Genomic DNA, 15121 nt, shown 5'->3' with positions numbered 1-15121 from the left:
GCTTCCTACAGAGCTGTCAATGACCAATATGTTTAGTGTGATAACCCACAGGAGACTCAGTTTGTATGAAATGTGCAGGGAGTAAGTATCTGATCTTATATCTTAAATCCTGAACCTTACAAAAAATACTGTGTTGTTGAATATAAATCGGTTAAAGCCCGTCTTCCCAATATGGTGAAAGTAAAAATGTAGTGACCAAAAACAAACATTTAGACTTCTTTTGTGACCACTGTCAAATTTTGTTTACTCTTTGACTTGGATATTACATATCGCGTAAACTGCATGACATTAAAAATACACTTTTGAATGGCAGCTGAGACTGGTCAGGTTGCATGAATACTAAGTTGTCAACTGTTATCTTTATATTTTATAAAACAAAAATATTACCCTTTTTTTACAATCTATGCAACACAAAAATGTATGCAGCCAATTCTGGAGGGTTTATAACTTTTGGCCAGTTTTCCCAGAGGAAAGATAAATTATCATCACATCATTAAACCGTTATTGCTCTCTTATGGAAATCAAACATGGTTGTTTCACCATATATTAGTTAGATTGTCCGATGAGGGAGGGGGGTGGAGGTGATGCATTTCCTTTTATCTCCAGGACTCATGTTGTTCCAAGTTACTTAATTTGACGATACTACGTATGATGGAACATATAAGGCTGTTGTCAAGGTTGTACTTTCCATGTTCCATCATTTTGTTTCTATAGGTTTAATCTTATCGCTTGTAAGAGAGCACCATAATTGAAGGACAAATATGAAGACAAATATATGTAAAGATTGTTTCTTCTCCATTATAATTTACACAACTAACAATAACAGTGAAACAATACTTCAAACTTCAAATGCATTTTGAAATGATATATTTTTATTCCTGTAGTTTCTGATGTTTGTACTTATGGCTCTTATGGATCTACTTGTACTGAAAAATGTCACTGCATAGGGAATATTGCTTGCGATAAGATAACGGGAGAATGTCCACACCAAAATTGTGTTCCGTGCTATGAAGTTCACATGGGACAAGTGTATTGTAAAGATATGGCTTGAGGTTGGACTGGAAATTGTATGAATAAATATACTTCAGATGGAAATTCAACATAAAAAATAACTTTGTTCTCAAAACAATTCCTTTTTGCTCTCAATATTTTTCTTAGAAATTAAAATTATGGAAACAAATCATCACCACAACCAGAGTGTGGCACATTTTACTTAAGAAGAATAGTGAAAGTATGGAAATGAGTTTATTTCCCTTCAAGTTACACAATGATCAAATCAATTTATAGTAGTCTTCTTTAAGCTGTAGGGTTAAATTGTGCATCCACAGGAGGCTTTGTCAGAGCTAAAATGCCACTTTAGAAATCTCAAAATCATCAGAATGCCGTCTGTATCTTTTAATTTGTGGTTAAACTTGTTACTTGGCGATAATTTTATATTAACTTGAGAAAAGAAGGAGAGAATAAATCTTCATTAGTTAGCAACTGAGTATAGAATAGATTTCCCTTTTGTATCATTGTTTTTACATCTAACCATCACATGCAAAGATATTACAATAGCTAACAGTAAAATGAATGCATGTAGAACATTTTGATTTACAGAATGCCTGGGGCCACACTTTGGAGAAGTCTGTGAAAATGATTGTCATTGTTCAGAAAGTTACTGTAACCAAGTAACAGGAAGTTGCTCTGGAGGTTGCAATCCTGAATGGGTGGAACTATTTCCACCCAACTTATGTCAGACAGGTAAGAAACATTCCGTCATGATTGCATCAGAGGAATGTAACACTGGTAAATATGAAGTGACATTTAAAGAAAACTTTGGAAAATTGATAGTCATGAAGTAAAATTGACATATTAACATGATTCATTGCTGTAGGTGATGTGAGGAGTATGTAACTGCTACAGTTCTTATTTGAGCGTGAATGTTGTTATGATAACGTTTCTTTGCCGCAATGAATAACTACGAAACACAGTCTGTTTCATTGACGTTGGGTAATGTGCGCTAAGTTTCCTTCTTACGGTAGAGAACTAGGTTGTAAGAAATACCTTTATCACTTGAACCAGCTATACGTTATTGTCAGATATTTTAATAATGATTTTTCGTTCTTTTATCTGTTAGATCAGTTTGTATCTTTAAACCTGCCTTCACCCTTGCCTAAGGCTTGTTTTTAAATTATTCTATCTAGTTAAACAATATTTAATGTTAAAGATATAGTTTGTGATGTTAAGAAAATTGCACTACACAATATCAGTACATTCTCATCAAAATATTTTCTTTGCAATTTGATTTCGTTGTCATCAAAATATTATGTTTGCAATATCAGTTCATTTTCATCAAATTGTTACTTTTGCATTGTACTGGAAAACAACGATAAAGATGTAGCGGTACTAGCACAGTATAATCTTATGTTTTATAACGACCACTATGAGTGTTTCTCTTTCTTTCCTTATTTAAGGTATAATAGATGCCGCCTATACTATAAGTGTTTCTCATTCTTTCCACATTTAAGGTACAATAGATGCAACCTACACTATGAGTGTTTCTCATTCTTTCCTTATTCAATTTCTAATAGATGCAGCCTACACTATGAGTGTTTCTCATTCTTTCCTCCTTTAAGGTCTCATAGATTCTGCCTATACTATGAGTGTTTGTCATTCTTTCCTCATTTAAGGTCTAATAGATGCTGCCTATACTCGTAAAAATCCAGGAGTAACAGTTCCTGTGACTTGCACAGCTGCTAAAGGTCCAAGTTCTTCAGACATTGATAACTTAAATTTTGTTCTGTCAAGACATCATGAGCATTTAGATGACGATGGCATTTCTTCAGAACAGTTGAGTGGTACTGCAACAACAAGAACTGCTCCATTCATGGTAGATAACGTCACAGATGGACAGACACTTTACTGTCAGCTGAGGAAAGATGACCAAAAATATGCAGTATATAACATAACCATAGATGTATTTGGTGAGTTGCATGACTGCATATGTTAAATTTGCACTTTATGGGTCAACCGTGGTCTCTTTAGAATTGCTTAGTATTAAACATGAAGGCGGCAAAGTCAATTTTCTGTATCTTTGAAACAATCTTCAGCACACAGTTTGTAACTTTTAACAGTGAAATACCAAACACTATAGGAAGATGATCCAAAGGCGGATGTTTATAATATACACTAACCATAATATGACAATACCTCTTATTGTAAAGAAGAAAGTTTGAAAGTAAGTAATGTAACACGTACTCTCATGCTACCACACTTGCTTTATTTATTTTATTTACATTTTGAGATTTCATTTCTTATTACTTTGTTTATATTGGTGTATAAATTGAAGTTCAAGTTTAACTTACTACTTAACTTTACTAGTAATTCACCGTACCATTAGTTCAGCTGAGCTTAAATATTTTCTTCTTTATTTTACTTAACTCTCAATCTTAAAATTATATAAGGCAAAATATTTTTCACCATCAATGTTGTTTGATTTTATAATGTGGTATATTGGTCCATGTAGTTTGTTGAGTACCAATGTCATATTCTTTAGTTATAGATGGATATTAGTGAAGTCAACTTGTGTCACAATCAAACCGATATCTCCGAAGGCAATATTTCTTCAACTTTATTCTTTGTATACATTTACCAAACACATGATCACATGATCACATGTCGTAACACTATGTATAGCCATTAACTACGCTTTATTGAGCAATGCTTTTTAGAACTGTAAATGAATTTCAGACTACCCTAAGGCAAGTAACAACATTACTCAAGGCAGTAGTTAGATTATATGTACATACACTGTATTATCACCAGATGTCGACTAAGCCTACTATGCAACTGACTTCAATACTATACTCCTTGACCACCTGTAAACATGATGATAATTACTCATTCTTTAATAGTATTATAGTGTTCATTGTATCTTGCGATGAACCATGCTCACGTCTGACGTAGCATTATATGCCAACAATGCATAGTCAACAATAGCATAGTCAACAATGATTTCTTCAAATAGATGATCTGTAATTCTTCTCTCCCATTTGGCCTTCTAGATCTCCCTGTACTGCAATCTGCTCCAAAAGCAGATTTAATAACTGATTCAACAGTCACCATCAGCTGGTCAGCCTGGGATGAAGAAAGTGAAGATGGGGACCCTCCTGTCATCGGGTATACGCCTTACTACAAGCTGGCATCAGGACTGAATTGGTCTCTCCAGGATACGTCTGCACCTATCAAGACCCTGAATTTCACCTTTACGGCCCTCATACCAGAGGAAAGATACTCATTCTGTGTAGCAGCAGTAAGAGAAGGAGAGAAGGGAGAAGGTCCAAAGAGTCCAGCGCTGAATGCTACTACCACTTGTGCAGGTATTTTGAATCATCATATTAAATCACAATGCATTTTAATAATTGTATCTGTCATGTCAATTGTTTTTACGGTCAAGAAGATGTTTATTGACCCCATAACTTGCGAGAATGTCATTGCACTGTGTTTACTATTGTTGATTACTTCTTTTCATTTGAGTAGATCATAAGGATATTTGAATAGCAAACATTTAAAACTAAAGCCGTTGGAACTGTTTTTTAGTAAATTGTAATGAAGTAGTATTTGTGTTGTGTTGTATATCAGCATTTCATGATTATCACAGTAACCCTTTCATTTATCTCTTGTAAAATACACCTTAAAGTGCTTTGTTACTGAAAACTGAAAACCTATTGTCCTTAGGTTCTTAACGGATATTCCAGCTCCCATAAACCTACAAACTCGGATTTTCATTTTAAATGTTATCTGTAACCAATGCAATGGCGGTGGCGTGTGTTCGGATGTTTGTGGGTGTAGAAGTGACGTTTAGGCTGAGTAAATATGAAATCTCAAGAAATTTGAAAGCGGTTTGCTTTCATACTTGGAACAAAGATACCCGTCACCCAGCAACGGCCCCTATTGATTTGGCTGCAGACGAACTTACTTAGTTATGTTTTTATTAAATTATTTCTGAGGTCTGCTTTCGGGTCCTGAAGTAACAGTGGATACAATGTCCCTGACCAAACTGTAAAGTACCTAGCATGCTACCGTTTTATCGTCTGTCATGAATATGCACGTGAGAAACATGTAGTAGCATGTATGTGTGTAGCTCTGTATGCATGATACTATAGACTGATGATCCTTCCCAAATTTCTACTGTAAGTAAGTATCGTCTTGCTATCGGCAATCTTTGTTTGATTTCCTTTTCAAGGTAAGTAAGACCATTTTGACTTATATATATTATTCTTGGAATTTAGTAGCTTCCCTTCAATAACTTTCCTGTTAAAGCCTGTTGAAACAGCAATTTTTTCTTGGTTCTCAAAAGTTTACATATGTATGGTATTACGCAAACGATTTATTTTTATGGAGCTTGTGTGCGCCGACTTTGACATGACAAGAACACTTACGAAATAAGGTAACTCATATTTCGAATCTTTCGAAACATGTCGCTTGGCCTTTAATATTCACCAAATTTGTACATATATGTTCATTTGTTCTGTTCATTTGTTCATTTGTTCTGTTCTGTTCATTTGTCTGTTACATCAATTTTGTTTACATTATTACATTAATATTGCTGGTGGATAACATTTCAATGACAGTTAGCCTCGTCGACAATTATCGCTCAGCAAAAGTGGTTGCATCTTTCTGCATTATTGAAATATTTTATATGCCGTCAGCTTTGCTTCATGATTCTTTCCTCAAGAAAGCTGTAACTAGTTAACTACTACACAATTTTTTACTGCTATTAAGAGGATACCACCATGTTGTTTGATGCGTAAACTTGTGCATAAAGTACAATACACTTGAACAACTTTGTTTGACGCTGTCAATACGTAATGCATTTAAAGAGGTCTCAGTCCCTAAGTTCTCGATATAACAAATCTCGAATACCACACTGATAATCAGTCATTTCAACTGACAGTATATGTAGAAAATTGTGGAAACAAATTTCAACTGTAAATTATACATGAACAACTCTATAATGTCCCAGTCAGTGATGGCGCTTGAAAGTCCAAACAGAGGCATCTTGGGGCAAGCAAACCTTTATGTAGGAGGACATTTAGCAAGTTTAAAAATGCACCAGCACAAAGTGCACATCACAGTAAAAATTAGGGGCTAAGAAACACCTCCTACCCACCTCCCCATCCCATGTTTTTTATATTTACGTAAACTGCATAGCTGCAACAGAAGCTGCAGCACTTCACTTATGCTTAAATGTCTCTTGAATGTAGCTCTGAGCCGTAATTGGTGTCCAGGGGTGACGCTCCGGTAATTTAGGCGTTTTAAATTTGGCTATAAGGTAGATCAACATTGTGAGGTAAGCCTATGTGAACTTAGCATGATGATTGTTTGGTCGCATTAAACGATGAAACCTAAGATGGTAGATTCATCAGATTCAAACCCCTAACACATCCCTCGTAAACTATACGGAAACCAGTAACACTGCTACTTTCTGGAAAGTTAGTAGACCTTGTCAGTATTTCCCAACTCATTTTCATGTCTTCTTTTTGAATAAATATTTATTAAGTGCGAGGCAAAAATAACTCATAAGCACGAACTTTAAAAATGAAAAGTAGGTCGATTTGAGTTCTTACATGTTACAATAAATCTTACGCATTGGCCTTTTGTTGTTGTCCAGACTATGGACTTCAAAGAATGTAGCTAAATTGGAATTCATCAATGAATAGCAACATTTCAAATGCAGTATAAATAGTTGAGAAAATTTCAACATTTTGGACATTCCATTCTCCTAATTTTCATGTTTGAGAATCTATAACAAAGCAAAGGAACCTCAATGAAAATTGGAACTCATGGTTACTTTATTATTCCCAAAAAGTAAATAAACATTACGAGAAATATAGTTTGGACCTGAAGTTTAGCGTAAGTTAAATAGTTCTACGTATTCTTTATCACTATAAATAAACTTCAATAGACTTGCTTCGTCTACACGGTCAGTGATTTTACTCAGGCTAACCTTAATCTGAGATAGATATTTCAGTGACACTGATGGAATTTCTTGTATGATACCATGTAAACAACACACAGAAAAAGAACAGGTTTTACCCCGGACCACTCCAACTGCTCGAATGACGTACGTAGCCAAGTAGTCGTTGATTTAGCTAACGGAAGGGGTGCGTTTGAAAGTAGTCTAAGATTCTGGTAATTTGATCTCACCAAACGAGTTATTGGTTGGCCTTCTTTTAAACCGAACTACGAAAGACTTAAATTTCCTGAAGCAGGATGTCATCATTTATCACATACCGTAGACAGCTTCACATGTTATATTTGAAAAATATGGTTACCAATATATTGACTTTACTTCATTTTTTCGGGGGTCTCGTTTTTAATGTCCATATTTCATATTCACACAAGTTGATCAAGATGGACCAATGAATGTTACGGCAGAAGTCGCTGGAGATGATCAGGAAAATGTGAAAATATCTTGGAAGGTGCACATAATTTTATTTTCAATGCAATTATCATGTTATTCTCCACGTATATTATGATGTCATTATTTGTGGAATACTCAATAACACTGTTGAATGTTATTTAACATAATAGCTGTAGTTATGGTGCAGAAATGAAATATTTAGAAGCACTTTTTCTTAAGTTAATGAATGTATTGTAGATCGGTAGTGCAGTTAACCTTATTTACTGGGACATTAGGGCTGCATTGAGTTTGCTGCATACTGCCTTTATTTCACTTTTATATATGTATCACTCTTGCTTTTGCCTTACATAACAGTGAGACGTTGTTTTCAAGGAGAAATCGTACAGAGAAAAGCCATTTCTACACTCTGATAAACTGGGTGGTGAGAATATATATTAGAAATTGGTTTGCCTTAAGCATAAGACCACTCAATGTTTTACAATTCAAATTTAAATTTAATCCGTTCTGTTTTTACTTAGCTTCCAACTGGTGGTAGTTCATGTAGTGATGGTGTGACTTTGTTAACTATCTACTATGCATCAATTAACTTGGAACCGTCACATGTAGGCATACAAGAGGTAAAAGATCCTTCAAGCACCTCCTTCACGTTGACTGGTTTCAAAGTAGAAGAAAATTACAGCATCCAAATGACACGGGAGACGACTGTAGGGGAAAGTTCCAGTAGTAATACAATTTACTACTTTGTTCCAAGTATGTTGGTTAATCTTACAACGATTTCGTTCGACTATTTTTAATAAAATTAAGTATTTATTTAATTAAGTGATAATATGGCATAATTTATCCGTCGCTTAGTTGACAGCTTTAAAACGTTAAGGAGTTTTTATCCAACTATAGGAAAGTAATATAGCGACAACAATTAAGTATTATCCGTCACGGAACAGTTTTTTCCTCCGTGTCTTTAACTGGTAGTTTGCCAAAAAGTCCCTACTTTCAGGCTTTATAATCTTTAACGTTACTACTCCTTAATAACACTTGCGAGCTGAACAGACCTTTGAATAGTCAACAAATTAAATGAGCTAGTGCAATGGAATGAGCAGGCTAAAGTTCGAAATTTTATAAATCAGTCACATCACAGTTGCACAACATTACCAGCAAAATTGCTCAATGATTGTTTATTGCGCAGAAACGATCCTTCACGACATAACATCGAAATACAAAATAATGATATGTACTTACCCTTTCTCGTCAATTTTGATGTTATCATGTTGTTGTTGTTTCTCTTGGAATGTGTTATCATATGACTGTTTGCAAAATCTGATGCTCATTATTTATTTTAATTTTTTTATTAAATTGGTAGTGTTTTTTTAATTTTTTAAAGGACTTCCACAATACCAAGCAGTTCCAGCTGTTGGTGTAAGCAGCTCAAATTCGCTAACAATTACCTGGCCGGTATGGGATGGCGACGTTGGGACTCCCCCAGTGGTTGAATATAGTAACTAACCAAGCTGTCGGAGAGCAGCGATTGGCCGAGTACCTTTATAAGAGTAAATGCGAGCAATAATCAAGATAATTATGCTGTGACAATGACACCAGTTGAACCAGACACAGACTATGACTTCAGGGTTGTAGCTGTGAGAGAAGGGCTAAATGGGGATGGACCCCCCGGTCCAATCTTGGAAATGGTGAAAACAAATTCGCCTGATACGGGTAAGTACAACAACTCCTTACTGGTTCGAGCAACATTGTACTTGATAAAAAAGTGCATTAACTATTTCGTCTACGTCCATGTTTATCGTAGCGTTCCCGAACATTATGTTATGCTGTTATCACTGTCAATAGTATGTGTGGGAAATAGATAAATCACAAAAAAAAATTCATTTACATTTACTTGGTTGTTTTTCTCATTTTGCAAGTAAAATATGTTGAAACTCCTGTCTTTCATTGTTAACCCATATTATCATTATTACTATGGAACGTCTTTGTAGATCAGTCGTATGATATTGGTATCAATGTAATGTTACGATGTGAAACAGTCATATCCGGCAAATGCTGGTCACCATGGAAACATCACTATATACATCCGCACCTTAACAATCAATGGAACATCACTACATACATCCGCACCTCAACTAACAATCAAAGGAAACATCACTATATACATCCGCACTTTTACTAACAATCAATGGAAACATCACTTTATACATCCTTACCTTCACTAGCAATCGAAGGGAACATTGCTATATACATCTGCACATTTACTAACAATCAAAGCAAACATCACTATATACGTCTGCACCTTGACTAACAATCAATGGAAACATCACTCTATATATCCGCACCTTTACTTGCAATCTAAGGAAGCATACCTTTATAAATCCGCACCTTAACAATCAAAGGAAACATTACTATAAACATCTGCACCTTCGTTAACAATCATAGGAAACATCCACGTATACATCCGTACCTTTATTAACAATCAAAGGAAACATCACTATATAATTTTGCATCTTAACTAAGAATCAATGGAAACGTCACTATATACATCCGCACATTTACTAACAATCAAAGGAAACATCACTATATATACTTGCACCGTAACGATCAAAGAAAACATCACTATAAACATCCGCACGTTTACTAACAATCAAAGGTACATCACTACATACATACACTATACTCTATACACGTAATTAGCAGGCCAAGGGCTGCGAGAGAGGGGGGGGGGTGTTGAAAACATTGCTGCTGGACAGTATAAATTAGATTAACAAAGAATACATTAGAGATACAGTTCTTAAAAATAGTTAAGATGACAACATACAGAAAAATCCACATCATAATATTGATGCACATGGTCTCTTAAAAGAAAGTAGACATATATAAAGAGAAGCAGGCAGGGGCGGCGATTTGTTTCAAATATTGGGGGGGGGGGGACATTTGCTTGGGTGCAGGCGCGTAGCAACTACATCCCAACATTTGTTCGCGCGCTTCGTGATATTTTGTATATATACCAAATTTCATTACGGATGCGGTCCGTCTCATGGGCGCAGATCAGTCTTGGATAATGGTGGGGACGCGTATCTGTTATCTGATATTATCTAAGCGGAGCGCGAACATTGGTTCGCGCGTAGCGTACAATAATTTTTTGGGCAAATATACCTCCCAGATCGCCGGAAATAACATTTCCCAGACCCAATAATGCTTCAAAATCTCCTTAAATTTGAGATTTCATGGCTTAGAAATTTAAGTTGGGGGAAACACATGGGCGTCTGCAGAAAAAAAAAATCAGGGAATAATCCAAGGAGACTTTGTATACGATGGGTGTGGGTCCTCTCCCAGAAAACTATTATAGACTGCCGCAAATGCGATTTCCTTCCAAATTTTAACAACTGTGGATAAATGTAATAAAGTGAGAACTGCTGCATGTCATTTGCACAATGCTGGATCAAACTGCGTCAAAGTTCAATACAGGGAAATTTGCAATGCAGCGTTTGGTCAAGACAAATTGGTGGGGTCACGGTATATCATGTCCCCACCACTGGAAAAAAGTTGGTGGGGACGCGTCCCGCTGTCCCCACCAGGATCTGCGCCCGTGGTCCGTCTAGCTAATTTATTTCGAAAATAAGTAAAAACTACTCTCGGTGAAAGTCTGTGTCGTTTTTTTGGTGATATTTTGTAACAAATTGTGACTCGGTTAGACAGGCGCGTAGCGAGGAATTTGCCAAGGGAGGGGCGAAGCTTGTAGGCAAACTATCTGAGCGTGGCGCCACCATGAGTTGGCGCAAAGCGTAAAAAAAAAAATTGGCCGAAAATGCCTCCCAGATCGCTGGAAACCCTGTAAGTTGCATATAAGCATTTTTTATTTTGAAATTACTAGCGATATCACAAAAAATATGCTCTTATAGCCACAAAAAAAACTATGCCACCACATATTGGGGGGATATTAGATACTATATCCCCCACCTAAAATATTGGGAGGGACATGTCCCCCCCGTCCCCCCCCCCCCATGATCGCCGCCCATGGACGTAGGTACTAGAATCGTACCAACCAGCTCTCAATTAGTGTAAATTGTGTACGCAAGTGTAAGTGTATAGTACAATCAAGATGATTAATTTAATATCTTCCTCCTAGTTATTAAGTTTGTCAAGGCTTCAAAATTAACCTCTTAAATTGAATCAATAATATACAAGACTGACAGGTGCATACTTGCAAATGTTATATTTGCTTACGGATAAACTATTGATTTTAATGGTTCATGTACAAGAAACTGTACGATGGGTGTTCGATATGATATGAACTTTCGGTAAACGTTTGTTCTTCCCTTCAGGATCCGTTGGATTAATTGTCGGTGTTACAATTGGAACGCTCTCTCTCGCAATAATTGCTCTTCTTGCAGTTTACGGGTGAGTCACTGAAAACGTTGCCATGGTTAGATGTTACGCTATAATTTCATTAATTTTAAAATTATGTTCTTTTTTTCCTCTCAAGAATATGGAAATATAGGAGGAGATCTACATCCAAACCTAAACCTGTGGAACGACCAGCACGCGACCCAAAAAGTAAGTTCGTAAGTTTCTTGTAGGTTTTAATTAAACATGTCTAATTTATAATGTTAAACAACGCTGCACTATACTGTTTGCTTTAAAGGTGTACTATTTTATATTATCAAGAGCCTCTAGTACTATAAATGCTGTTTATTTTTCAGGAGACACTAACACCATTCATATAGAACAAACACATTGTTGGTTTTGTAATCGCAGTCTTACATTTCTCGCATTAATGATTTCACTCTCCTGAACACCGTTATAGTCAATGTTTTTCTTAACTGCCGTCATTTCACATATTGTTTACATTATTAATAAATTTAGATCAGTAAAACATCAACACAAAACCATCAATGTATAAATAGATGTGATTCTTTCCTTTCAGTGAACTGCTATCATACAAAATAAAGGTTGCGGTCCACGTGTGTTCAATCATCATTTAGTACAAAATATTCCATGATTGTGTGTGTCACTTGCGGTGAAATGAGTTATGTCGTTGTTTCGCAATGACTCATCTATAAGCCATCGTTTTTATTACAATAACTTGTTTTTCCCATTGAACAATTACAATACCATTGTATTTTCTTAGACCAACTGCTAAAACAATGAGTGTGATTGTTCATACCACCTGCATTATTTGTTTAATATGTATTCATTAAAAATGATGTTTCATTCTTACAGAGGTTAATAACGAAGCCCCTTTTGCCTATGAAAATGTGAGCAAAGATAGTGGGCATACCAACGTGGTACGCTATGTTCCTTCTACGAAACACGAGGAATGCATTCTGTCAGCCACAGGAACTGATGACACCACTGATGGATATGAAATTCCATCTACTCGTAAATGTGGAGGCGCTCAAGCAAAACAAGAAAGCAACAAATGCGAAAACATGGAAGATGTCCAAGTCTACCAAAACAATGCTGATGATGAATTTTCTCTTAGGAAACCGATGGCAATTTCCAGGTTTCCGTTGTTCATGAGAAGTTCTACTACTAAAGAAATGATATCGGCTACCTTTAAGGTGATAATAAATACATAACGCAAAAATCATTCACAAAAAGTAGAGGCGAAAATACTGTTTTACAATTGTTGGCAGGTTGGGCACATATTCAAGCTTAATATGTTTTATTTTTAGGACATCGATTACAAAATGTCTTGTGTCATTTTAGAGGGTAACATGTGAGTAAAGAAAAGCTACATAGGTATGATGATATCACGCAATCAAATTGAATCTTGAGTAACTTAAATGGTCGTTGATTTCCTATAGGATATTATTATTATAGGGCGTCAATGAGAAATTTAACCTAGACAACATAATTACGAAAATAACAATCGCCCTGTCCATGAGGATCGGTTTGCTTAGCGTGGACTTGGCGAGACAGTATCGGTAACAAGATAATTGCCAGTATTTAGAAACAAACTATCACAATACGTTCATATCATAACAACATGGTGTCGTCCGTGGGTTAAATACTATACTGAATAAGTAACTGTTGTCTTACAGGTTTTGCAAAAGGTTTAACATAAAGACATTACAGAATAGTAAGGTATTCAGTACCGTTGTCACGAACCCAGTTTCTGCAATAGTTGCACAACATTAACCATTGACTTAACCCACACAACGATTATTTGAGAGATACAGCAGCTAAATATTAATAGACTAACCGAAGATATGTATGTTCTCAGCAAGCAGAAGAGGAAAACCACACACACGAAATATGACAAAACAGATACAGATACCATTATCAGGTAGAAGCAAAATGCACTCGATACAAAGACTAATACGTGTATTCGTTTAAACTGTTTTGACATATGTTGTTACCGTCTGAGGAACACAAAATGCCATGCGGAAATTGACATTCATTATGGTATTGTCATTTTCCACAATAATCTTGTCATTTTATACAAGAGATAATAAATATCACATTACTTAATATTTTATTTTCACTAGCTTTTAATTATGAGGCAACATTTATTGTTATGTACTGTAAAATATTGTTTTTGTGTTTATGTTCAGAGTTTGGAAGAAGTAAGTCCCAGCACAAATGCTAGCTCATTCTCTGGGGCATCTCCTGAAAACTTGCACAAGAACAGATATGGAGATATTGTACCACGTGAGTACCTCGAAAGGGGAAGAACAAATTAATGAAAACTGCATGTTACAAGATAATAACCAAACACATGTATAAATATTCATTCACATAACTATAAATCCTTGCATAATTTTCATATTCTTAACAGGGTGACATTGTTAGGCACACAGTATCAGTTTAATCTGTCAAACGTCTCATGAAAGGTTTAAATTGATGCCAAAGAATATGACAACATGTATTCGTCTGAAAGCTGATGAACTAAGGAATTAAGGTCAGAGCGTCAACTGTTGACAACAAACTTAGTAAAGCGGAACAGTTAACATAGCTAAAATAGCGAAAACTGGATTGTCAGACACAACCTAAATTGTTTAGAATAGCCTTTCACTTCTCTATGTAGTTATTTTAATGTCATAGTACAACTTCCCCTCACAGTGGACAACCATCGACCTTTGCTGAAATCCATGTGTCTCTCTCAGGGAGGAAACGATTATATTAACGCTTCTGTCGTGAATGTAAGTATTAAAATAGTTATGCATTCGGTGCTTCAAGTTGAAGCTAAAGCGAGAAACACATTTTGGCTAGTTCGGTAGTCAAACCAGTGAAATCATGATAATATGTCCTGTACACTACCCACCTGAGCTATACGAGACATGATTGCCATCGCTATGTAGAAAATGCTTTGCTGGGATCGCAACCACGTGTATCCACTTGGATATATTTAAATAACATTGAATAGAGCACCTAATTCGGTTAAAAGCGGAACAATTTCTCTGAAATATTATTATTTTGCGTCATTTTAAATAACTACAATAAGTAACAGACTTAGGCGGTCGACCAACTTGAAGTTTTTGTTTCCTTTCTTCATGTTTGCTTTGAGTAGCTAACTGGAATAATCAAAGCGCTATTATTATATTGTTAAAGATATTTTTGTGTGTATTTCTTTGTCTACAGATTCCTGGATTGAATCAAACTTTGATTATGACACAGGCACCTTTGCCGAATACTGTTGAAGACTTTTGGCGACTCGTGTTTGACTATCAATGTCAGACTATTATTATGTTGAATCAGAGTTGAGTC

At 35.7% G+C, this 15121-nt stretch overlaps 1 protein-coding gene across 1 annotated transcript; it reads left to right on the top strand.

Moving 5' to 3' along the window:
• The first annotated feature begins 306 nt into the window (after positions 1–306).
• Positions 307–9052, top strand: LOC139982071 (titin-like). Its single transcript, XM_071994590.1, has 7 exons — positions 307–322; positions 1600–1743; positions 2673–2966; positions 4047–4361; positions 7390–7466; positions 7927–8158; positions 8787–9052. Exons 1-7 carry the CDS (start codon positions 307–309, stop codon positions 8906–8908), a joined length of 1200 nt encoding a protein of 399 aa, XP_071850691.1. The 3' UTR covers positions 8909–9052.
• The last annotated feature ends 6069 nt before the right edge of the window (positions 9053–15121 follow it).

Source organism: Apostichopus japonicus, chromosome 16, assembly GCF_037975245.1.
Source record: "Apostichopus japonicus isolate 1M-3 chromosome 16, ASM3797524v1, whole genome shotgun sequence".
Taxonomy (NCBI): domain Eukaryota; kingdom Metazoa; phylum Echinodermata; class Holothuroidea; order Aspidochirotida; family Stichopodidae; genus Apostichopus; species Apostichopus japonicus.
This window is presented reverse-complemented; position numbering and strand designations above follow the sequence as displayed.

Coding starts and splice junctions, on each gene's coding strand:
- LOC139982071 (XM_071994590.1), top strand. Junction 2,967..4,046: donor CATAACCATAGATGTATTTG/GTGAGTTGCATG, acceptor TTGGCCTTCTAG/ATCTCCCTGTACTGCAATCT. Junction 7,467..7,926: donor ATGTGAAAATATCTTGGAAG/GTGCACATAATT, acceptor GTTTTTACTTAG/CTTCCAACTGGTGGTAGTTC.